This window comes from Castor canadensis, chromosome 16 (assembly GCF_047511655.1).
Source record: "Castor canadensis chromosome 16, mCasCan1.hap1v2, whole genome shotgun sequence".
Lineage (NCBI taxonomy): Eukaryota > Metazoa > Chordata > Mammalia > Rodentia > Castoridae > Castor > Castor canadensis.
In genome coordinates this window covers 7,140,856-7,164,054 of record NC_133401.1, presented here as the reverse complement: position 1 = coordinate 7,164,054, position 23,199 = coordinate 7,140,856, and the positions used below count along the sequence as shown (strand labels likewise).

The window sequence follows — 23,199 nt, the reverse complement described above, 5'->3', positions numbered from 1 at the left end:
ATCATCTCTCCTGACAAGTCTCAGTCCTTCCCTTTTCTTAGTATTCCTGTTCCTCCAACTCTTTCTAGGTCTTCTCCCCACCTTCCTTCTTACTGTTCTGATCTGCTGCCACTCTGCCTGAGCCTTCTTCTCCCTCCCTCCTTCTCCTTCTCTGCCGCTCCTCCTCCCTCTCTGTGCATCTGTCTCTCCCTGCCCTCAGGAAGACTACTGTGCACACTTGGAGAACACTCATTTCTGGAATCATCTTCTCATCTTCTCCCTTACTTTTATGGTTGCAGTGAGCACATGAGGGCTGGGGTAGGAATGGCTAGTGGTGGGGGAAGGGCACTGAGGGTCCTGGGGCTGTAGCAGAGCCCAGGTGGCAGGGAGCTGAAGGGCATTTCCTCCTAGGGAGGAAGACCCTCACCCCTGAGACCAGAGTGGAAAATGTGACGTCAGAGAGGGGCTGTAAAGGGGGAAGACAGGAACAGGGGAAATTTGACACCTCTTTTGAGTAACCTTCCGAGAGATCTCTGTATTGACCTCCCATCCACAAATTTGCTCCCTAATCCAGGTTCTGATGACCAGCCCCCCACCACACCCTCCAATCCTGCATCTTCCTCCTTTGGCCTGGACCTGCCCCAGTGTTGGTCTCAGGGCCTTTTTTGATAGTATTTGGGTTTTAACTCAGGGAGCCACTGTACCAACCCCCACCCCCATTTTTTGGTGGACTGGGATTTGAACTCAGGGCTTTGTGCTTACAAAGCAGGCACTCTACCTCTTGAGCCACACCTCCAGCCCGTTTTGCTTTGATTATTTTTTGGAGATGGAGTTTTGAGAACTATTTGTCCTGGGCTGTCCTCACACCATAATCCACCCAATGTCCTTCCCAAATAGCTAAAATGTGAGCCACAGGCTCCTGGCTCTTTGAGACAGGGTCTTGCTACCTAGCCCAGGCTGGCCTCAAATTCACAGCCCTCCTGCCTCTTCTGGAGTGCAGGGATTACAGACATGCACGACTACATTTGACTCAGAGCTTTTTCTAAAGTGCACATCTGTATTGCCAGCCCCCTGCTTGCTCCTGGGCTGCCTTAGCATCTCTGGCTTGCTGTTGCCTTCAGGGTATAGCCTAAGCTCTAGGCCTGGCATGCCAGGTCCTGCATGGACACTTTCCAGACAGGCAGAGACAAGCTTGGAGCTTGCCCCACAGTTGCAGAGAGCGCAGAGACTGAGACAGACAGACTCTGGGAGTCCAGAAAGGGGCACGCAGACACTCAAGAGACTCACACGAGACGTGGGCCGGGGCTTGGTAGAGTGGGGAAGGAGTCTGAGAGAGCCAGAGGGTGAGAACAACAGGAAGTGGTCTCACAGTTGAGAGGGCTTCCCAAAGGAAAGCTCTCCTGACCCACAAGTCAGCACCAGGCTTCCCAACCCACATCCTGACCACTCTGGGCTGTCTGGCCCAGGGTCTGTCCTCTGACGGGATCATGAGCTGAGGAAAATTGACCCAGGACTACTCCAGGCACCACTGAACCTCCACATTGTCCAGACCCGCAGTGAAGTTTGTGGGATAGATGGAAACCTGCAACGCTGTATGCTCTGAACAGCAGCAGGAAGACAACCCTGTTCCCCAGTGCTGAGAACACAGGCTGGAGTCAGGACCCAATCTGAGCCTTGGCTTGGCCCTGACCTTGCCAAAAGCCCCCTCCAGAATGGGCTCACTCAACTGGCACTTAAGAGGTTGTAAGAGGTAATGGATGTCTCGATGTCTGCTTGGGCCAACTTTCAAGGCCCCCCGTCTTCTCAGAAGTGGGGCAGGGGGCAAGCCCTGACCCCAGAACACTTCCAAGCCAGCCAGGGATGGAAATGACTTAAATTTATTGAAAGTGGTTTTGGGGTGGATGGGTGGACAGTTGGGGTTTTCCAAAGCCAAGTGTGGGGAGGAGCTAGCACCCAGCCACAGACCCTATCTCAGGCCCAATTTCTTCTTTTCCTTCTGTTTCTTGCGGACCACGTCCAGGTTTCGGTCCTTCCACATGCTCTTGCGAAGCTTGATAGGGCGCGAGCCCACATACTTTCCTGTGGGAAGGGAGGGTCCAGGTCAGGCTTGGGGTCGTGCTTAGACCAGATGTCTGCCATACCCACTGTCCCCAGGGAGGCCTCACCCACCATTCATCTCACGCATGGCGCGCACATAGTCACTGGGGTCCTTGAAGCTGACAAAGCCATAGCCCTTGGTCTTGCCCGTGCGCTTGTCACGGATCACCTTGGCCTTGAGGAAGGATGGGAAGCGGCTGAAGGCGCGAGCCAGGATGTCATCGTTCACCTCATTCCCCAGATCTCCGCAGAAGATCCGGAAGTCGTCTGGGGTTGGGAGAGAAGTCAGAGGATGCCGATGCTGCCAGTTCAGTGTTGGCCCTATCTGAATGTCCCACTTTCTCTAGAAGTTTCCCGCCCTCCTCCTTCCCTCCCTGCTAAGCACCTGGTGATACGGGGGGGAAGGGGGTGTTACACACCTAGTGCTCCCAACAGCCCTTTCCCACTGAGGCACTTACACACCAGGAGGCAGAGCTGGGACAAAAGCTAAGGCATCTGGGTCCAAAGTCTTCTATTTGTCCCTTTTTTTTTTTGGTGGGACTGGGGTTTGAACTCAGCACTTTGTACTTGCAAAGTGGGCACTCTACCAATTGAGCCACAGTTTTGCTCTGGTTATTTTGGAGATGGGGATCTCACAAACTATTTGCCTGGGCTGGCCTCAAACTGAATCTAGGACCTTCCCCACTCCCTGCTATACCCTCCGTGCCTACCAGGTCCTGCATGAATAAGCTTTAATTTCTACCCGGTTTAGGACTTGGTCAAGTGGGGATCTAACTGTGCTCTCTTAGCCAGCTTATTATTATCATTTTTTATTTATTTGTTTTGCAGTGCTTGGGATTGAACTGCATGCTAGGCCAGCATTCTTCAACTGAGCTGCCTTTTCAGTCCCCTTAGCCCAGTTAAACCATAACAAAGAAAAAAGTAGATACTGGGTAAGGTGGTGAAAACCTGCAACCCTAGCACTTGGGTGGCTGAGACCACCCTGTCTCAAAACAAAAAAAAAAAAGTGGGGGGGCCTGGGGGTAGCTAAAGTGGTAGAGCATTTGCCTAGCATGCACAAGGTTCAATCCCACTATCACAAAAAAGTAGAAAATAAAAAATAAAATGTAGTATATAAAACTACATGCATCTTTTTTTCTTTGCGTGGGACTAGGGTTTGAACTAAGGGCTTCACGCTTGCAAAGCAGGTGCTCTACCCCTTGAGCCTTATCTCCAGTTCATTTTGCTTTGGTTATTTTGGAGATGGGATCTCACAAACCATTTGCTGGCCTTGAACCTCCACCGTCCCAATCTCAGCCTCCCAAGTAGCTAGGATTACAGGTGTGAGCCACTGGTACCCAGCTAAACTACATACATCCTTGTTTGGGGAAAAAAATAGCCATAAGGGAGTTTGGGAGCAACTGGAGATATATGAATATAAATTGAATATGAGATGCCACAGAATTATTGTCAACTTTCTTAGCAGTGATAATCATATTAAGATATGAAAGAAAACATCTTTCTTAGGAGATGAACACTGAGGTATTTATCACTTGCATCAAATATGATAAGCTGAGTGATAGAGTGCTTCCCTAATATGTACAAGGCCCTGGGTTCCATCCCCAGTCCTGCAAAAACAACAAAACTTATACATACACAGAGGAAAAAGGTGAACATAGCGAAATATTAACTGGAAGCTTAGTGGATAGGCTGTTTACTGTGTCAGTCTGGGCTTAAATTTTTTTTCATAAAATGTTGGGGGAGGAACAGGTGCAGTGGTGTACACCTGTATTCCCAACTATTTGAGAGGTGCATAGGAGGATCATGGTTTGAGACCAGCACAGGCAAAAAGTTAGTGAGACCCTATCTCAAGTTGGGTGTGTGGCTCATGTCTATAATCACAGCTAACACAGCAGGTGAAGGGAGGATGAGAGTCATCTGAGGCAGGTCTGGGCAAAAGTGCACAATCCTATCTGAAAAAAAAAAACCCTAAAGAAAAAAGGGCTGGAGCATGGCCCAAGTGGTACAGTACTTGCCTAGCACGTTTGAGGCCCTGAGTTCAATCACAGAACCACCAAAAAAAGAAAAAGAAAAAGTCGGAGGATAAAGGAGTGTTGACCTCACGAGTAAAGCAGTGGTCAGAGAGTCCAAGGTCCCACTCACCTCCACCAAGTTCTAACCTGTGGCTGGGGAATGGCCCTGCCCCACAGGGCTGCAGTCTCCTCCCTGAGGTGATTAGTCGCAGGTGCCGTACAGAGCTATGGAGTGGCTACGGGCTCCCCTTCCCGGTCTGATGCCCCTGTGAGGCAGTGTGGCTTGCTCATGGATGAGCAGTGCCGGACCTCACACTTCAGCCACTTACCTGCATCCCACTCCAGCAGGCTAGGGTCTTCCCAGCTGCTCCCAGCTGCCGTGCGGATGCAGCGTTTCAATTTCTCTGGCTTTCCCTTCTTCTTGTCTTCACCCAGAGGCTCTGGGACCTGTGGAGAAGAGGGAACGGGTGTACGGGGCTTGGTGTTCGAGTCTCCTGCTCTTCCTTCCCCTCGGCCTTGCTGCATCAAGGTAAAGGACTGGGTGTGCTTCCAGGTGTACGCACCCTCCCACTCCCTGGACAGAGAACCGGGTGTGTATGCTCATGGGCTCCCGCCTGCCCCCAAGCCAGTGTTCCCTGCTTACCTCAAGAGCCATGAGACCAGGGGGTGGCTCAGGCCGAGGGGGCCGGGGTCGTGGACGTAAGGATAGGAGCTCAGGAATGCGCAGCGGGGGCAGCAGGCCGCGCACTACCTCCAGCGGGAGAGGCAGGGGCTCAGGCTCAGGCAATGGCATGGCCAGGGCCAGTGGTAGGCTAGGCCCAATGACTGCAGGGCCAGCTGGGGCACCTCCTGTCCCCACAGCCACAGCTGCACTAGCCTCCTCCAGCCCAGCCGCTGCTGCCACCACTGCTTCCTCCTTTTCTTTCAGGCCCAACCCCAGGCCTAGGCCCAGTTCTCGGGGTGCCGCTGGCTCTTCCTGTGGGCAAAAGAAGGACATGAGGGGGGCCATATCACAGGCTCAGACCTTACCTCCATCTCCATCTGATACACCAAAGCAAGGACCTGGGAGCCAGAGAGCAGCTAAGAAGCACAGCTAGCCAGAAACAGAGACACAGGCAGAGAGGGACAAACAGACAGACACAGGTACAGACACTGAAGGAGAGGGATAATCAAAGGAAAATGGACAGAGAGAAATACACCCACAGCATGTGTTTCTGTCTATACTTTTCTTAAAAAGAACAAAAGCTGATGTGGTGGTGCACACCTGTAATCCCAGCACTCAGGAGGCTAAAGTAGGATAATGAGTTCCAGGCTAGCCCATGCTACATAGGGAGACCCTGTCCAAGAAGGAAAAAAAGGAAAGAAAGGAAGGAAGGAAGGAAGAAAGGGAGGGAGGGAAAGAGGGAAGGAAGGAAAGAAGAAAAGGAAGAAAGACAAAAGATTTGGCTATAGAAAGAAACAGAGAAAGACAAAGGCAGAAAGGATATAGAGAAAGCAGCCAAGGAAAAGCAGACTTAGACACAGCCTGTAGGGCCAGGACTAAGGGTCTCCCCTTCCATAACATCCCCTTTGATGTTAGTTGCCTGTCCACACTCACCAGGGGAGGCCTTAGAGCAGTCATGGAGCTCAGGGGGGGGCCTGGGGCCCGAGCCATTGGTGGTAGCATCATGGGTGGTCCAGGGGGCCCAGGCAGAGGGGGTCCTACGAGGGCCTGGTGAGGGGGCCGCAGGGCCATCGGGCGGGGACCACCTGCTACAGAAGAGAGAGCAGAATCTGTCAGGGTGTTAGCAGAGGAGTTGCAGGGCTTGGGGAGGGAGGTGCGTGGCAGGGATGATGGCCCTGGCCCCTCACCTGCTCTCTGTAGCACGTGGGGGACGAAGGCCGGACGCAGGATAGGGGCCCTCTGAGGGGCCACAGCTGTGGGAGAGAGAGATGGGGGTGTGTGTCATGGCGGACAGGGAGACTGGGGGCAAGGTGTGTGGGGGCACTCAGCATCCAAGAAAATCCTGTAGAAGAGTCTGGGGACTCTTCTGGGAGATGTGGGAGTCTTTTGTGTGCAAAAGTTTACCATGAGGATCTCTGTGGGCCCAGCCTGATGGTGGACAATGTTAGGGACCCACCAATAGACTGAGGTTCTTGGGGAGCACCTGGTCCTGAATAGGAGCAAGCAGACACATCACCAGAGTGACTGGGCTTAGAATGAGGGAAGCCCAAGTGGAGAGATCCAGGCTAGGAAGGGAAAGCCAGGGAGCTTAAGAGCCCACAGGAGCCCTGTGAGAGGATTCCTGAGAAAGGAACCCAAAGAGCTGAGACCCGAAGGATAATGAAGTTAGTCAGGCAGATGGAGCGTGAGTGGCGATGTTGCTGGCAGGGAGAACACCTTACAGGTGTTCAGTCTAGTGGACTGTCACAGAGGAATAGAGGGCTGGAGAGCATCAGAAGGGCTGACAAGTTGGCAGGCATCTAAGCACAGTTTTCTCGCCTGGGCTATGGATGTCCTTTGGAAAGTGCTGGGAAAACACTGCAGGGATGGGAGCTGAGCAGGGTGACCAGGTGGAATTTGTGTTTTGATCAAAACTATACTAAAGAGAAGAAATGCTATCACTTCTTAGATGTCTGGATTAAAAAGTGTAACAGGATTTAGATAACATAATTAACAATTATGCAAGAATTAATTATTTTTTTGATGGAGGTACTGGGGTTTGAGCTCAGGGTCTTACACTTACTAGGCAGGTGCTACCAGTTGAGCCATGCCCCCAGCCTCAGGTTTTTACATCCAGTTGAGAACACACATCCTTTTCATACATATACAGAAGTAATGTCGCAAAAACTAATAGTATGTGTAAGTTACTTGAAACAACAAAAGACAGAGAATGGCCTGTGGACAGGAAAGATTGGAAGGTTATGGCTGAGTGAGAAGGAGCAGCAGAGAGAGGGCTCCTCAGTAAATGCGTTGCTTGCACATCTCAACATCTGGGGATCCTGGGGGGCTGTAAAGATCTCCCTCTGTAAGGAACCAGGTCACATGGATCTGGACCACTAGGTGAGGATCCTGGCACTTATCCTGATGGCTTATTCATCTCATTAGTAGTATGTCATGCTTACTATGTTGCAGAAATCAGGAGTTCTGCCCTTCACAAAGCTTTTATTTTAGAGGAAGCAAAAGAGTTATATGGCTTGTTTTATAGTGTGAAGTACTGGTTAGCACTTAGTAAAGGTTTGGGATGAGGACTGACAGGTTTGCAATGGCCTGGTTAAGACCAGATTGACTTGAGATAATAGGGACATATAGGATCAGGTTTGTACTTTGGAAAGATGGTAACATCAGAGGGTGATGGATGGAGAGGGTGATTTAAAGCACGGATGCAGGCAGGACGCAGAAGTTCCCTAAGCAAATATGCTTGGCTAAAGATGGGGTCCCGGTACCCGACCTACCTGCTCGCCTCAGGAACATGGCTTCTCGAGCCTCTGGACTGTCCAGGTGACTCCGATCAGCTGGGCCAAAGCCAACTGTTGGAAGAGGAAGGACAAAGACGGTGGGAGGCAAGTCCTGGGCATCACTTTTACTACCCTCTCTGATCCTGACCTCCTCACCTTGCCACTCTACTTACCTGGGCCCACAAAAGGAGGGCCACCCACCATGGGAGGAACTACAGTGGCTGCAGCAGCTGCCCGGGCCTCCAGAGTCTGTTGGACCTGTTGGGGAGAAGGATGGGATGACGGGCCTGACTCAGACAGACTTTCAAACTTTGTGCTCTGTTTGGGCTGGCTCTCTGTCAGGTCTCAGTTAATATGTCACTTGTGAGAGAGGTTTTGGGACCACAGTAGCTAAAGCTGTCCTTAGCCTCTCCCAGTGGAGTTTCTCTCACCCACCCTGTTTCATCTTCCCCACAGCACTATCTGGTTATGTGCAATCTGTCCTCTCCATCTCCCATGTACCACCTGGCTCAAGCCACATCACCTCTTGCCTAGATTACTATACCAACCTCTTCTTCAGTCTCCTTGAGCCACCCTGTTAACCTCTAATCCTTCTGCTTAAAATCCTCCAACAGCTTCCCATCTCAGAGTAAAAGTCAAGATCCTTATGGTGGCTCACAGAGCCCGGTAAGATCTGACCCTCTTTCACCTGTTTATCTCCTCCACTTTCCTCTCTGCTTCCACTCTGGCCACTGATCTCCTTGCAGTTCCTTGAATGGTGACAGTTAGGTACCTGCCTCAGGGCCTTTGCACTGCCAGTTTTCTGTTGGGAATGATTTTATCCTATATGTCTGCATAGTTCCCTCCATCATCTCCTTTCTATCTTTGTTTAAGTATTTCCTTCTTAGAAAGACCTTTCTTGACTGTGCTGATAAAACTCCACCCTTCTTACCACACCTTACCCATCTCTCCCTAGTAATGTATAAACTCCAAAATGACAGTGATAGGCTTTCTGTTTTGTTCTCTGCTAATGCTTACTACACTATTGTAGAAGGCACCCGATATTGTCGACAGAATGAATGAGTTTCATTTACTTATGTTTATTTAAATAGTTCCTTCCTTCCTCTTTCTTACTGAGTTATATGTAGCTGGCTATCAAGCACTTGAAATTTTACCAACTAGACTGAGGGACTACTTAAGTGCCAATTTTAAATAGGTAGGGCGTGCCTGTCATTGCAGAAAGTTCCACTGGACAATATGCTCAGAATATAAACTCCTAAAGGGAAGAAATCTCTGTCCAAGTGCTTATTGGACTCTCAGTGCCTGGCACATGACATATTTGTCAAGCTAGTCAACCAATAATCGGAAACGACAAACACCTGTTGTGGTCAAAGCGGCGTGTTCTCTGACTGTTGTTCCTCAGTTCGGCCTTACCTGCTGGTATGTGTTGGTCGCGATAATTGGGCGGATCACAGGAGCTGCTGGGACTTGCATCGCTTCTACCGTGGGAACCGTGGGAACGGTGGGCACCGCAGGTACAGCAGTTGGGATTCCGGTTACTGGAGCCCCCAGAACTTCCTGCTCAAACCTAAGGGAGCAGGACAGATACCACAGGTCAGGTCCTCGCATCAATTCTGGGATGCTGGGGACATCGCCACAGCGCCTTCATCCCTGCAGCGTCTCTCCTTACCCCTGGTACCTCCCGCCCCGTGCCCTCATCCTGTGGGTCCCGCTTCCCCCTGACAGCCGTATCTCGGGTCGATCGCAACCCGGAGTCTCCAGGGTTCAGTAGCTCTACTCTAGGACGGTTTTTATCACTCCCTCTCACGGGCCTTACAGGGCCATCTCCGCCTCCATTTCCTTCAAGCGTTCCTCGCCGCTCTTGCCCGGGATGCCGGCACCAGGGCCCGGGACCACGGATCCTCCTGCAACCGGGAGTCCCGGAGCTGGCCCCGCCCCGGCCATTGCTGCTGCTGTGGCTGTCGCCGCTACTACTGTCTCGGTTCAGCTGCCGCCACCGCCAGTTCGCCTGTCTACTCTCTGCCTTCGTCAGGGTGGGCGCCCGTGAATGACGTAGCAGGAAGACAGACGGACGCGGTGCGTGACGCCCTACGTCCAAGAGCAAAAGCCAATGAGGCCTGGCCACACCCCCCTGGAGAAATGTAAGCCAATCAGAGTGCCGGAAAGACGAACTGACGGAAGACCCTGGTTCAATCCGAGCTCAGGCGGCCCCGCCTTCTTGGAGGTAGAGTTGGCTAATGAGATCCAAGCAAAGTCAGTTGGTCCCGCCCCCGAGGTAGAACCTGGACCTTAGAGAACGCTGGAAAGTTCAGAGGCTCCTCCCCATCCCCGCGAGTTCCGTTCCAGAAGTTTATAAAGAAGCTGCAGTGAGCGTCTACGGCCGACCTGGCGGGGCGGGGTACAGGCGCTGCTGGTGGCCCCGGGGAGGACCAGCGACATCCTGGAGGAAGCTCAAAGGAGGGACCCGACTCAGGCTTCCTGGAGGAGGTGGCATCTGATGACACTTGCTAGAAAAAAAAACAGGGAGAGGCGTTCGATAGAAGGAGCAGCGCGCCTGTGGGATTGGGCGCTGCGTCCTCTTTTGGGACACTGCTGACACCCCCCTTTTCCCCCCTGTAGTCTTCAAAGCGTTTTAATATAAGTACTTTCAAACGTACATGTTAGAGGGAATAGTACAGCGAGCCTCCCATCTAGTTCTGCCAATGTTCTACACTTCAGGCTTAATCTATTCTCTTATTTATTCATTTTTGCTGGAGTATGTTAAAAGCAAACTACAGGCATCTGTCGACTCACTCATGAATGCATCAGTATTATCTCTAATAGATAAGAAATATTTCTTTAAAATTTCATTAATTATGCTATTAATACTATCAAATTAATTTCTTAGTATTCTCTGCCCGAAAAATATCTTTATACAAAAGCATTGTAAAATCAGGATCCAAATAAGGTCCATACTTTGCATTTGTGTGGTCTTTTTTTCTTCTCAAAATTTAATTTTATTGGTTACAGTGGCTGAATAAGCCAAATAAATGTTCTGTTAAAAGACTGGTTTTTAGCTGGGTATGGTGGTCACTCCTGTAATCCCAGATACGGGGAGGTGTAGGTAGAAGAATCAAAGTCCAGACAGCCCCCAGGCAAAAGATTGGCCTTGCCAGCAGAAAAGGACTGGGGTGGGGGCTGTTGATTAAGTGGTGGTGCCTATCAAGAGGGAGGCCCTGAGTTCAAACCCCAGGGCTGTGAAAAAGAAAATACTTTTTTTTGTTTGCTTCTGTGCTAGAGATGTGACCAGAGAAAGGAAGCTTTTTACTTTTTACATTTGAATTAACTAAACTCCACACGTTACTCAGCTTTCCTACTATCTTCCTAATTTTCATTCTATTGGGGCATCTCACCCAGAGTACCACATTAATGTACTTGTCCTGTGTCCCTGGGCTCCTCTTGCTGCCTCAGTTTCTCATATTTCCTTGTTATTGATGATCCTGACAGTTTAGAGGAGTACTGGTTAGGTATTTTATAGAGTGTTCCTCATTTGGGGTTTGTCTGATATTTTTCTTATCATTTGGGGTTATGGTCTTTTAGGGAAAGGCCACAGATGTAAAGTGCATTCCTCATATATCAAGAAAACACTCTGTCACTACAGTGTCACTGTGGATGTAATTTTGATTACCTGGCTGAGGTCGGGTTTGTCAGTCATCTTCACTGTAGTTCCTTAAAAAATACCTTTCTGTTCTTTGTTTTGTTTTGATAGGGTCTTGCTGTGTAGCCCATACTGCACCTTTGATTCTCCTGCCTCAGCTTCTTGAGTAGATGAGATTACAGCTGTGACTCACCATGCCTGACCCACTTTCCATGGTGTTTTTTTTTTTTTTTGGTGAAACTGGGTTTTGAACTCAGGGCTTTGCACTTGAAAAGCAGGCACTCTACTGTGTAAGCCACACTTCCAGTCCATTTTGTCCTGGTCATTTTGGAGATGAGGGTCTCTTGAACTGTTTCCCTGGACTGGCCTCAAAACTCAATCCTCCTGATCTCACCCTCGAAGGTAGCTAGGATTACAGTCCCGAGCCACAGGCATCTGGCCATGCTCTTTAGAAGAAAGTCACCACATGCACACCTAAGGAGAGGGGCGTTATATACCACCTCCTTGAGAATAGAATATCTACATAAATTATTTGAAATCTTTCTGTGTGGGAAATTTGTTGTCATTTATTTCTTCAATCATTTGTCAGTATGGATTTGTGGAGATTTTATAATTTGAGTTAAAATCCTGTACTACTTAATCTAATTGTTCAAATTGTCCCAGGTAATCTATACATTTACCTCTTCCTGCCTTTTTCCTTCCTTCTCTCCTTTTTCCCCTTCCCTACTTTGCTTTCTCTTGTTGAAGAAACTGAATCATTTTTTCCTACAGAACGTTCCACAATTACACCTAATTTTCACTTGCTCCTCACGGCCCCTTCCCCTTTCCCATATACTCGTGGTGACAGCTAGAGGCTTAACTAGATTTAGGTTTAATATTGGAGGCATCAAGTGAAAATGCCACGTTTCAACATCACTTAAAAATATATATGTATCTGTGTATATATTTATATTTATGGAGGCATGGGGTTTGAATTCAGAGCTTCACACTTGCTAGGCAGGTGCTTTACCACTTGAGCCACTCTGTCAGCCCCCAACTTTTTTTTCTTTTGCAGTACTGGGGTTTGAACTCAGGGCCTACACCTTGAGCCACTCCACCGCCCTATTTTTGTGAAGGGCTTTTTGAGATAGGGTCTCCCAAACTATTGCCTGATCTGGCTTTGATCTCTGCCTCCTGAGTAGCCAGGATTACAGGTGTGAGCCACTGCTGCCAGGCCCAATTTCTTGTTTATAAAATAATTTACCTTTATAGGGCTTCACACTCTATTTGAGGGAGACAAAAGATAAAGTAAAGCACATTGTATCTTTAGAGGATGTGTTATGGGAAAAAATTAATCAGGGATTGTGGCTAAGGACCCCACATTTAGAGTTCATAGGGATGTGGGAGGTGGGACTGTGACGAGGAGGGTGGGGCAGAACCCACGGTGAGATTGAGAACATTAAGGATTACGTAGGAAATCAAATCAAATGTGTAAAGACTGGGAAACAGTAGCCAGGGACGGGAGGAAAGCTGGGAGAGAGGCACTGGGGGTCATGAGGACAGAGGTGGATAGCAGAGTTCAAGATTACAAGGATGTCAAATCTGCAGACTGTAAATTTATTGAAGTACAATAGGGCCACCATCTGTGTTTGTTTTTCTTATGGAGCTAGGCAGGTTAAGTATAGTTTCATTTGGGAGAAAAAAAATACCAACAAGAGATGGAAACCCTGAAGAAGAAAAGCAGAGGGCAGGGCAACCACTGGTTCAGATATTACAGTGTATTGAAAGCTTTTGTAACTGAAACACTGTGGCAGTGGCACATGGAGAATTAGGTACACAACAGAACCCAGATACAGACCAACTGAACATGGAAATTTGGTGATTAAAAAGTTGGTATCTCAAACCAGTGGGTAGCTGGTTGAGTGGCTCAAGTGGTAGAGCTTCTGCCTTGTACATGTTAAGTCCTGAGTTCAAACACCAGGACCACTAAAAGCAAAAAAAAAAAAAAAATGAAAAAAAAAATCAAACCAGTAGGTAAGTTTTACCTCTCTCTCTCTTTTTTTTTTTTTTTGGCATTACTGGAGCTTGAACTCAGGGCTTACTACTTGAGCCCTTTTCTCATGATGGGATTTTTTTCAATATAGGATCTCTCAAACTATTTGCCCGGGCTGGATTTGAACCACTATCCTGATCTCTGCTTCCTGAATTGTTAGCATTACAGGTGTGAGCTGCCAAGTTTTACTTTCTAAGTGGCAGAATAATTGACGCAAGTGAAATGTACAGGCCTTAAGAATACTTGATGAATTCTGACAAGCCCCCTTGCACTTAGTGTGAAATATACTCCCATCACCTTAGCAGGTTCCATCTCCTTCTTTTAATAAGTGCTATAAGGGTATATGTAGGATAAGATAGTATTGGTTCTGTTTGCTAGGATGAATTCCAGATGGCCGAGTTTTGAGTGTGCAAATAAGACGTGTAAAACTAGACGACAGTCTCCACCTCTCAATCCTGCCTCCTCCCCACACTGGTTATTTTGCTTTTGGTGGGACTGGGGTTTGAAGTCAGGGCGTCGCACTTGTAAAGCAGCCTCCACGTGAGTCACACCTGCAGCCCACTTTGCTCTGGTTGTTTTTGGAGATACGGTCTCTAGAACTACTTGTCCAGGCTGGCTTTGAGCCATGATCTTCCCCATCTCAACCTCCCAGGTAGGTAGGATTGCCAGCATGAGCACCAGTGCCTGGTGTATATTATTTTCTGCACAGCAATTTTCTTCCACCATGCCATGTATTTATCTTGCCAGTTGTTTCTCGCTGCATTAGGCCGTCAAGTCCCTGAAGGCAGGGGCTCCGGTCCATTTTGTTCAGTGCTGTATCTCCAGGGTCTATAGGAGGTGCTCAAATACACTTGCCAAGGGTGAAAGTGATGCAGGGACTTTAAGGGGTGACCAGGGTGTGACCCAGAGTACCCCATCCTCTTGGCTTTGGTGGGATGAAAGGGCAGGGAGCAAAGAATTAAGAGGAACAGCAGAGCGGAACTGCTGTGTGGGTATAGACAATGGACCGACAAATCCTGGCGATGCTCTTTCAAATATTTTATTAGGGTAGGTGAGGTATTGGGGTGAACAAATGGGATTTCTTTTTTTTTTTTGGCCGTACTGGGGTTTGAACTCAGGGCCTCCTGCTTGCTAGATAGGCGCTCTACCACTTGAGCAATGCCTCCAATCCACAAATGTGAAATTCTTGACTGTTTTGAACTCTTTCTTCATCTGCACAGCTGCTGCAGAGCCCCCTGGGCCTGGACCCAGCGCAGCTGCCACTGGGACAGGGACAGGCCCTGGCAGAGCTCCTCAGAGAGGGCGGCTTGGCCTGGCTGCTCCCACCTGGGGAAGGGCATGTGTCAGAGGGAAGGCCCAGCCCTCTAGTCTTCCACCACTGCCACAGCCTAAGTCCTGACTTTTCACCCAGCTCCCTTCCGCACCCCTCATATCCCCTCTCACCAGTCCCCCACAACTCCCTGTAGTTCAGGGGTTCGCTCCAGTGCCTGCTTCAGCAAGGTCTCCAGCCTCTTCAGAGCCTGCCCCAGGTTTTCCTTCTGGTCTTTTTCCTGGGATGCCTGCATCTGCAGCAGCTCTGGAGGTGAGAAATCAGGGGGCAGCTTTGAGTCTTCTGGCTCTCTGGAACCTTGCAGCCAATGGGTCATCAAGTCTCCAGTCACTTGGTGTTGACCTTAGCATCTCTTCCAAAACTGTCCCCCCTCCTGGGTCCTCATCTCAAGGACATGCCATCCTCCCAGCCTCATCCTATATGCCCCACTCCCTACCATCAGCCCACTGATCTGATGTCCCACCCCTCAGCCTGAATTTTTTCCTTCTGCCTCCCGTTCTTCCTATCAGCCTCTCTGTCAGACTACAGGCTTCAGTCTTCCACTCTGGCCACCCTCCACATGGCAGCCAGCGTGGTCTTCCTGAAGTTTAAACCTGACCATCTCCCTCCCCTGCTTAGAACCCTCTATGGCTCCCCAATGCCTCTAAAGCAGAATCCAGGCTCCAAGTTCCTCAGCCTAGTAACAGAGTTTACGTTATGTGGCCTCTGCTCACCTATCCTGGAGAAAACCTGACCTAACCCCAGCTTGAGTGAGACAGCATTTTTCCTTTGGGAAGCCCTTCCCAGTGCCCCTCATCCCAGGGCTTTCTCCTCTGTCTGCTCCAGCCCCTCATTCCACCAGTTTCTCCCCAGTACTGTGACTGGGCTTAGTCTCTCTCCATGTGCCCAGAGAAGGGCGAGCTCAGACCAAGTACAGATTAGCAGCCTGGTCAGCTCTCTTAGGCATGAATCCCCACTCCATCCTACCCCTTCCCTGTGACCTTGATCATGACTCTTGTCCTTTCTTTAGATACATCTGCTGACAGGTGGACTTCTCTGAGTCAGGCTAGTGGAGCAAAGGGTAGGGCAGACTGGAGAACTCTAGATGGGACTGACAGGACATGTTGACAGGCTGTGTGTTTGGGGGTGGGAGCAGGGACTAGGGAGCCGAGAGGAATTACAGCTGTAGCACCTGGGTGAGGAAAGTTGGAAAATTTACTGAGGGGAGGAAACCAGGAAGAAGAGGAACAGAACTCTCTGGAGTAAGGGAGCCAAGTGTTCCACTACAAATGGTAGAGTTCAAGATGCCCATGAGGTAGGGGAGATGCTATGATGTATCTTGTTCCTGTACACTGTTCCTTGTCTCGTGAAATGGAGAGGTGGAAGATAGGGAGCCCCAAACTCAGAGGCCTGAAAATGGTCTCTTCCAGCTTGGCTCATGGCACCCCCAATTTGTTTATTTCTTTTTTTGGGGGAGTACCTGGTGTTTGAACTCAGAACCTCATACTTGCTATGCAGGCACTCTACCACTTGAGCCACTCCACCAGCCCCCCATTCATTTCTAAATTCATTCAACTCATCATTCAATTCATCTCTCTCATCTACTTATCCTTTGATTTCTTGTTCTTTGCTTCTATTACGGGGGGTGGAGAGCTCTGTCTCTTCACTTCCCATCAGGCTCTTTGGGCTTCTTCAAATTTCAGTCTCCTCATCTGTAAACTGCAGATCTTAATAATCCTCTCTCTCATAATAAGCACTCAGAGAGGCTGCATGTGTATGCAGACAGTTATTGTAATTACAGCAGAGACACAAAGTGCTCCCTGTATGCAAGACATCGTGCATGCCCTGTTTTGTTCACCTGACCAAATCTTCTGAGCAACTCAGTAAGATAGTGGTATTATGATTACTCCACTAGGAAGGAAACCTAGGCACAGGGAAATCACACAGCTAGGAAGAGAAAGTGCTGGGAAGAGGAGTGGTATTTTAATTTCACAGCCTTTAAGCACTCAAGAACACAGTCTGATGGTGAAAAGTGAGGACTTGGTAAATGGATGGGCCATGGAACCTCATGGTTGAGAGCACTGATCCACGTCTAACTGCCTGGGTTCCAATCCCAGCTCTGCCATGTGGGTGAGCTACTAAGCCCTTTGCCTCTCAGCTCTCTCTCTGTAAAATAGGGAGAGCAGCAGCCCTTATCACATGGGCCTGCTGTGCAGATAAAATAAGTGAATGTGTTTCAAGCACACGTAAGCCTGTGTAAGTGTGTGTGTGTGTGTGTGTGTGTGTGTGTGTGTGTGTGTGTATGTGAGTTATTACTCCAGGAGGCTGACAGTGCTGGGAATGGGCAGGGCCTCAGGAAACTAGAAGCAGAGCGGGCCTACCCTGGGTGGACAGTCCTGGCAGCAGACTGGTCTTAATGTGGAGAAGATCCCCACGGCGGAGACTCTGCTGGTCCTGGAGGAACAGAAGGTCCTGGTGAAGAGAGGCAGCCTGTAGGAGGAGCAGCTCTGGTGCCTGGAGGGAGAGGGCAGGGCAGTCACCTGGGGTGGAAGTGGTGATAGGGGTGGGCAGGTAAGTCAAAGGGGACAGCACTCACCTTCCCTGAGGGCAGGCCCAGCATGTGGCTCAGCGCTATGAGACTGGAGCCCCTTGGGGATGCGGGGTGCAGCTGGTAGATGGAAGGTAGGATCGTAGGCAGTGGCTTCGACCTGGAGGGGAAGACCAGGTTGGATGGAACACTGAAAGGAAGGCTTGGGTTCTAGAAGCTCTGAGGGTCTGGGATCTTGGAGGTAAGCCTGGGGACAAGATGTGAGACTGGGGCTTGTGATCTGGGAGCAAGGTCTGGCAGCCTGAAGACCTCGTGGTTACTTTTCTGGGGTGGGTTCAGGGAGTGACAGTCGCCCATGGTGGGGGAGATGGAGATGGGGCTGGTCCTAGTCTCACCCTTCAGGGCTGTGCCTCAGTAAGGAGCCCAGCAGAATGTGTGGCAGTTGCCGGGTTGCCTCCTCCAGGCCGCGGAGAAGCTCCTGGCTCTGTGGTGCCACGGCCTCAGAGGTGGGGACCACTTTCCGCTGAACCAGAGATAGTACCTAAGGCGGGAGAGAGGGCGGGCAGGCAGGGTGGTCTGTGTTCATCCAACTGCCCCCAGCCCTCGCCCCACACCTGTCTCACCTCTGTGGGGCCCCGGCCCAGGCGAGTCTTGCTGGCTGAGTTTCCCTTGATGAGCAGGCGAATCTGTTCCTGGGTCTCCTCCTGGGGAACCAGGAGGCCACTGAGACCAGCTGCTTGTTCTTCCCACTCCTTTGATTCCCCCCCAGCAAAGGAGTCTCGCCTGAGTCCCCTCCCTCCAGAAGGCCCACTTTTTGATGGCAAGGCTTCAAGCCTCTGTTCTGGCTCTCTTGCAGGACCATGGCTGGTCTCTCACCACCAGCCTGCGCCAGCGCAGGATCCGCTGCTGCTTGGCCTGTAGCTCCCTCAGCAGTAGCTGCCGATGCCCAGCTGCATCCTCCAGCTCCTGGCTCTGGGCGCGCAGGGCCTTGAGCTCTGCCCGCAGACCACAGCGCCGAAGCCCCAGCATCAGCGCCTTCCTGGGGAACAAGCAGAAGAGGAAGGGGGCTGAGGTCACTGGGGAGGGAGGTGATCTGCAGGGGTGCATGAGGAACCAGCCTGGGCAAATCGTTCACAAGACCCTACCTTGAAAAAAAACCATCACAACAAAGGGCTGGTAGAGTGGTTCAAGGTGTAGGCCCTGAGTTCAAACCCCAAACAAAAACAAATACAGGGAGACAAACCACCAGGAAGAGAATGCAGCGTGGGAGTCACAGGGGCAGGAAAATCCTGTGTCCCCAGGCTCCAGGGAGAGATGGCCTGGAAACCTCCGCTGAGGGAGCTCCTCACCTCTTGCTGGAATGCTGGACACATTTCTCCATCTCCTCCACCAAGCCCTGGAGGCAGCCAGTCAGGACTTGATGCTCTTTCAGGAGGGCACCCCGCTGGGTAACCAGTGCACCTACGGTCTGCCAGCCTTCCTGAGGGTAGAGTCTGTGTGGGCATGGCCCATGGGAATGAGGGGACTCAGTAGGTTTTGGGAGAGGGCCTGGGGGTTACCTGGATGAGATGCACCATGGATGGCAGGGCCTGGCAAGAGTCGAACTGGTCCTGTGCCTGGGGTCTGGGGTGGGAACAGGGCCACTGAGGGAATTGCCTGTGTCTTTGCTTCAGTGCTTGGGGGTAGCCAGTATCAGCCTGTCTATTGCATTGGGCTCTCAGCTCTACCCTATTTGCTTGGTCCTGGCCGTCCCAGCTCATCCATCCACCTGCCTGCTCTTACTGTAGGAACACTGCACACCTGGATAATGCCACCTTTCTGAGACCATCTCCACTGCACCGGGACTGGATCTCTGCCTCCCGCTCTGCTGCCAGGTACTCCAAAGCAGCCAGGACGTGGCCTGGGGGGTGATTTGTCAGCAAAGTCTAGCAGAGGAAAGGGAAGTCAGGGTAGGACACAGGGGAAGAATGCACAGAAGGAGAGTAGGTACTGGTACCCAGAGGTTTGGTAATGGGCTGGAGGGTGTAGCCTTTCCTGGGAGCTCCGCCCTCTCACCTCCACTGTGCTAAGCCACTGCTGGTAGGAAGTTCCAAAGTAGTCATCACGAGAGCTTCTGTGTGGTTGGGTAAGGGGACAGAGAATGTAATGACACATCAATTATCCCTCTAAGTATCACTACCACCCTAAAAGGCCTGGGCTGTCATTGTCCCCATTTTACAGATGAGGAAATTGAGTCCATCTGTACCTGCTAGACTTGAGTTCCCCAATTATACCAACTTTTGGGCTTTTCTATGTGCTATTTACTGGGACACCTTTTCGACCCTTCACCCTTCTCCTCACCAGGTCCCTCCCCTCCCTGTCTTCTCAGCTAGATAAGGACCTCCTCTGGGTCCCCAGAGCCTCTTCCCCTGGTCACCTGGCTGTGGCTGTCTATGACGAGTCTGTCTTCTCCTCACTCCAGCCTGGGAAACCCGACAAAGCCCAGAAGCTCAGTGTCTGAGGAGTTAATAAACCAGTGACCTCTCACCCCTAAAAACCAGGTTTTTTGCAGGGTTCCTGGGGTCACTCACGGGACACAGCCTCCTCTGGATGGGGGAATCAGGAGGTTCTGCAGGAACTGGGCCCGGAGAATGCAAGCTGCTCGGACATCACGCTAGGAAGCAGGGGGAGGAATGGAGGGCATTCAGGTACCTGCCTGACCTGGCATCCTTGCTCCTTCCTCCACAGCCCAGGACTCTCACCAAGACTATAGGCTCCAGGGCCATGGCTGCTGACATCAGGGGTCCAAAGGTCACATCCACCTTGGCATTCCTGGAGGGAGGGGTGCAATTGGGGCTGGGGTCCTGGGGAGAACAGGTGTCTGTGCCCATCCTTTCCCACTGCCAGCAATAGCTAGTCCAGAGACCCCTGAGCCTGGGTCCCATGGGCCACCTCCAAGATTAAACCACTGTCATCTCCTGGAGGGACTCCTGTATTGGCCTCCTTATGGGTCTCCCTGCCCTTACCCCCTTAGTGTGTCTCTTTCCCGTGGTCAACAATCCTGTTAAAACCTAGGGAATATCATGTCACTGCTAAAAACCCTTCACAGAAATGTGATGTTTTCCCACTGCATTCAGAGTTTACTCTTCTGAGCACTTTACACAACTTAGTTCACCTAATTATCAGAAAAAGTTGGTATGAATACTGGCCCCATCCCATAGATCTTAGAAACTGATCTAACTTCTCTGTGTTAAAAGTTTAATATTTTGCCCAAGATCATACACTCCCATGTGATCAAGCCAGGACATAAACTCTGTCTCAGAGTAAAACACCAATGCCTCCATGGCAATGTCTGCCTCTCCAACCTCACTGCTTCGTGTTGTCTCCCTGGCCTACAAAACCTAAGTTGCACCAGCCTCCTGGCTGTTCTTCCCCAAGGCCTAGCACAGCCTTTCTTCTGCTCTTGTTATTCTCTCTCTGTGGAAACTCCTCCTTCAACTCAAATGCTACCTCCTCAGAGTCCTGCCCTGAGCACTCCAGCTAAAGCAGCATCCCTCTCTCCACCTGAAATTACAGGATCTGTTTTCTATCTTAAGATCTGCCTTCTCCACATCAGAGCATAGCTCCAGGAGGGCAGGAACTTGTCCTGGGCCTATTGTTTCCCCAGAGCTGGTGTTCTAGATATTCAGTTGGTTCCATTCTTGGCACTGGAAATACAGGTGCATGAGATGACTAAACTCCTTGGCCTAATGGATCTCAAGTCTATTAGTGTTCAGAGTCCTGGAATCCAGAAGGGATCAGGGCCGAGCATGGTGTCTCTAAGGAGCATGTGTGGCCACTGGGTCAGAAGCCCACCTCTCCATGTCCTGCAGGCGTCTAAGCTGATTCTGCAGCCGCTGCACAGGCTCTTGCAGCCCTCGCTGCTGTCTTCGAACAGCCCCAGCTTGTGCCCGGAGGAGAAGAGCTCGATGCTGGGTGTCTCGCATGCTCTGCAGGGCCTGCTCTGTGGTCATGTCTGTGGGAGGAAAAGGGGTGGCCATTAGTGCCTGCCCCACCCTGCATTTCACTGACCATCTTCCTGGCCCCATGGGTTACCCTGAGCCTCGGTCTCTCGTTCCATCAGGTCCAGACTCTGGTCTAACTCTTGGATCTCTGCCTGTAGGCGGGCTACAGTGGCTTCCAGCTCCAACTTCCGACGGACCTGGTGAGATCAGCTTCAGGGTCAGATGCTTGGTGGATTGGGGCTTAGCCAAGCTGGATCACCTTTTGTGGATACCAGACTTCTCAATTGCTGGGAATGTGGCATACAGTGTTTTCTAAGCAGCTTCTGTGTCTGACTCAGAAGTACTAAGGTTCTATCTGACTCCAGGAAGAAACTTAGGATCCTCACCCACACTCCCACCCTGTATTCTGCCTGTGTTGGTGACACTTGCACCTCTAACCTAGTAGATCTCTTCCCTGATTCCTACATTTAGAGCCTCCAGAAAACCTCCCCCTACATATCTTCTGGGATCCTTATACACATTGGGTCCCACAGTGGCCTTAGCATCTCTCCCAAACCTATCCCTTCCCCCATTTCCTCTTACCAGCTTTGATGCTCCATATCCATGTGCCCTCCCACCCCAGCTCATGTCCAGCTCCCCCTGGACTATAATCCCTGAGAGGGATCAGGGCTGTTTTGTGACACAGACACAGTAAACCTGGCAAAATATCTACAAGTTCTGTTTTGGATGGAAAAGGACCTTGTAGCAAATGTTTCTCACCTCTGGACTGTCTTGGTAGCCGTACCTGAGTAAATGAGACTGGAGTTAGGAGACAATTGAGTGTTAAGAGGGAGGGCAGAAGTGTGAGGCTGTGGATGGGTGGGGACAAGGCTAGATGGGACTGGGGAAGATAGGGACAGTCTTGAGAAGTTGTTACCACAGTAGGTTTCCCCGGATCTTCTTGACACTCCTACAGTGGAGAGATGGAGGAAGGGAAGTTGTTGTAGGACTTGCCTAAGCCCCTCCCTTGCCCTTCACCTGCAGTGGCTTGGCTCACCTCTGACTGTGCACATGCTGCAAGACGTAGGCCCAGATGTCAGCCCCCTGGCCCAGACACAGCCTGTGGGAGCAGTGTGTCAACATGTACCTGAGGCCTCACACAGGTGGAGGGCCCCTCCTTCCCTGGGGAACGATGGTGAGAAAGTCTATCCTAGGAGTTCTCACTTCTCAGGGAGAGAAGGCCTGGGTTTTGTGGGTTGGAGGGGGGTCACTGAGAAGGTGGCTGAGAAGTGTGGGGTACCCTCATTCCATCTCCAAGGACAGGGTTAGTTCCAGTCACTTCCAGAGGCCAGGTGAGAGGTGCACCGCCAGGAAGTCCTCTCAGGGCCAGGTAGGGGTCATCAGCCCCAGTGGGGTGGTCACTGCTAACTCTTCAGTGTCCGCCCTGCCTAAGGAGGTGGCGGTGGTGAGGTGCTGCAGGGACAGTGCTACTCTGGAGATCCGATTTCCACTCGGGCAGGAGTCTCCATTAACTTATGGACGATCCTCACTGGTGCCAGGAACCCCACTCTGCGCGGCATTCCAGGTGGGAGTGCAGGGGTCACCACCAGGATCCTCTTCCTGAACACACTACTCCTAGGGTGGGCAGCCCTCAGTAACTCGGGGGCGGGGTCTCGTCCTGCATGAGTGTGTGTGTGGGTCTCACTCCCGGGGACTGTCTTCGGGAAGGAAAAGTCCTCACCTGCGCAGCGTCGACTCCGGGGCTCGGGCGGCCACGGGGACCCCCATCTCTTCTGCCGCCCAGCGTCCCAGTTCCCGCGCTTGCTGCACCAGCTCCATGACAGCGCCCACCGGGTCAACGCCTCCCGCTCCCTCTTCAAGTGTGGCGCCTATCTCTGACGTCACGCGTGCGCCAGCGATGACGTCCTCTGTTGCCAGGCAGACTGAGGGCCCGGGTTTGTGGGTCTGGACGCTCTCACTCCTTTGGTGTAGGACCGTTGATTGAAATAGTTGCATGTGGGAGACCCTCTGCAGACCCCTGGAGCTCTCTCCCTGCCTTTTTCTTTCCTCTCCAATATTCGTCCCTGTGAACTCTGGCTGCTTTGGCTCCTGTGCGCTCCTAGCAGTAGCAGAGAGATCTCTGCACTCACAATTCAGTGGGCGTTTGGGTAAGGTCTTGCCTCAG

The 23,199-nt window shown here is 51.1% G+C and overlaps 2 protein-coding genes and 1 long non-coding RNA gene across 9 annotated transcripts; 1 reads left to right on the top strand and 2 right to left on the bottom strand.

Moving 5' to 3' along the window:
* Positions 1 to 1,840: 1,840 nt before the first annotated feature.
* Rbm42 (RNA binding motif protein 42) lies at positions 1,841 to 9,588 on the bottom strand. 3 transcript variants are annotated; one of them, XM_020167915.2, is made up of 10 exons: positions 9,343 to 9,588; positions 8,940 to 9,093; positions 7,700 to 7,784; positions 7,524 to 7,598; positions 5,940 to 6,005; positions 5,686 to 5,861; positions 4,732 to 5,064; positions 4,418 to 4,535; positions 2,149 to 2,343; positions 1,841 to 2,058 (listed from the first exon to the last, which is right to left on the bottom strand). In XM_020167915.2, exons 1-10 carry the CDS (start codon positions 9,468 to 9,470, stop codon positions 1,946 to 1,948), a joined length of 1,443 nt encoding a protein of 480 aa, XP_020023504.2. In that variant the 5' UTR covers positions 9,471 to 9,588; the 3' UTR covers positions 1,841 to 1,945. The 3 variants fall into 3 exon arrangements, with proteins under 3 accessions (XP_020023504.2, XP_073914945.1, XP_020023511.2); XM_074058844.1 differs by having other exon boundaries at positions 5,686 to 5,840; XM_020167922.2 differs by lacking the exon at positions 5,940 to 6,005 and having other exon boundaries at positions 5,686 to 5,840.
* LOC141418226 (uncharacterized) lies at positions 4,521 to 19,868 on the top strand. Its single transcript, XR_012442913.1, has 3 exons — positions 4,521 to 4,617; positions 18,840 to 18,926; positions 19,604 to 19,868. It is a non-coding gene; the product is annotated as an uncharacterized lncRNA (long non-coding RNA).
* Haus5 (HAUS augmin like complex subunit 5) lies at positions 14,219 to 22,932 on the bottom strand. 5 transcript variants are annotated; one of them, XM_020167892.2, is made up of 19 exons: positions 22,756 to 22,931; positions 22,072 to 22,134; positions 21,952 to 21,984; positions 21,795 to 21,819; positions 21,127 to 21,232; positions 20,887 to 21,046; positions 19,794 to 19,863; positions 19,623 to 19,705; positions 19,108 to 19,165; positions 18,853 to 18,977; positions 18,612 to 18,675; positions 18,402 to 18,532; positions 17,929 to 18,091; positions 17,676 to 17,756; positions 17,448 to 17,593; positions 17,101 to 17,212; positions 16,886 to 17,018; positions 14,639 to 14,771; positions 14,219 to 14,521 (listed from the first exon to the last, which is right to left on the bottom strand). In XM_020167892.2, exons 1-19 carry the CDS (start codon positions 22,851 to 22,853, stop codon positions 14,404 to 14,406), a joined length of 1,902 nt encoding a protein of 633 aa, XP_020023481.1. In that variant the 5' UTR covers positions 22,854 to 22,931; the 3' UTR covers positions 14,219 to 14,403. The 5 variants fall into 5 exon arrangements, with proteins under 5 accessions (XP_020023481.1, XP_073914944.1, XP_020023492.1 ...); XM_074058843.1 differs by having other exon boundaries at positions 21,127 to 21,294; positions 21,795 to 21,984; positions 22,756 to 22,809; XM_020167903.2 differs by lacking the exon at positions 22,756 to 22,931 and having other exon boundaries at positions 21,127 to 21,294; positions 22,072 to 22,137.
* Between the last annotated feature and the right edge of the window lie 267 nt (positions 22,933 to 23,199).

Excerpts from the sequence above, each read along its gene's own strand:
- Rbm42 (XM_020167915.2), bottom strand. The coding sequence starts at position 9,470 with ATGGCCGGGGCGGGGCCAGCTCCGGGACTCCCGGTTGCAGGAGGATCC. Across the intron at positions 5,862-5,939 it reads CCACGTGCTACAGAGAGCAG|ATTCTGCTCTCTCTTCTGTA; the intron begins GTGAGGGGCCAG and ends ACACCCTGACAG. Across the intron at positions 2,344-4,417 it reads CCTGCTGGAGTGGGATGCAG|ACGACTTCCGGATCTTCTGC; the intron begins GTAAGTGGCTGA and ends TCCCAACCCCAG.
- Haus5 (XM_020167892.2), bottom strand. The coding sequence starts at position 22,853 with ATGGAGCTGGTGCAGCAAGCGCGGGAACTGGGACGCTGGGCGGCAGAA. Across the intron at positions 22,135-22,755 it reads CCGGAGTCGACGCTGCGCAG|GCTGTGTCTGGGCCAGGGGG; the intron begins GTGAGGACTTTT and ends CTGCTCCCACAG. Across the intron at positions 19,864-20,886 it reads CGCCTGCAGGACATGGAGAG|GAATGCCAAGGTGGATGTGA; the intron begins GTGGGCTTCTGA and ends CCCTCCCTCCAG.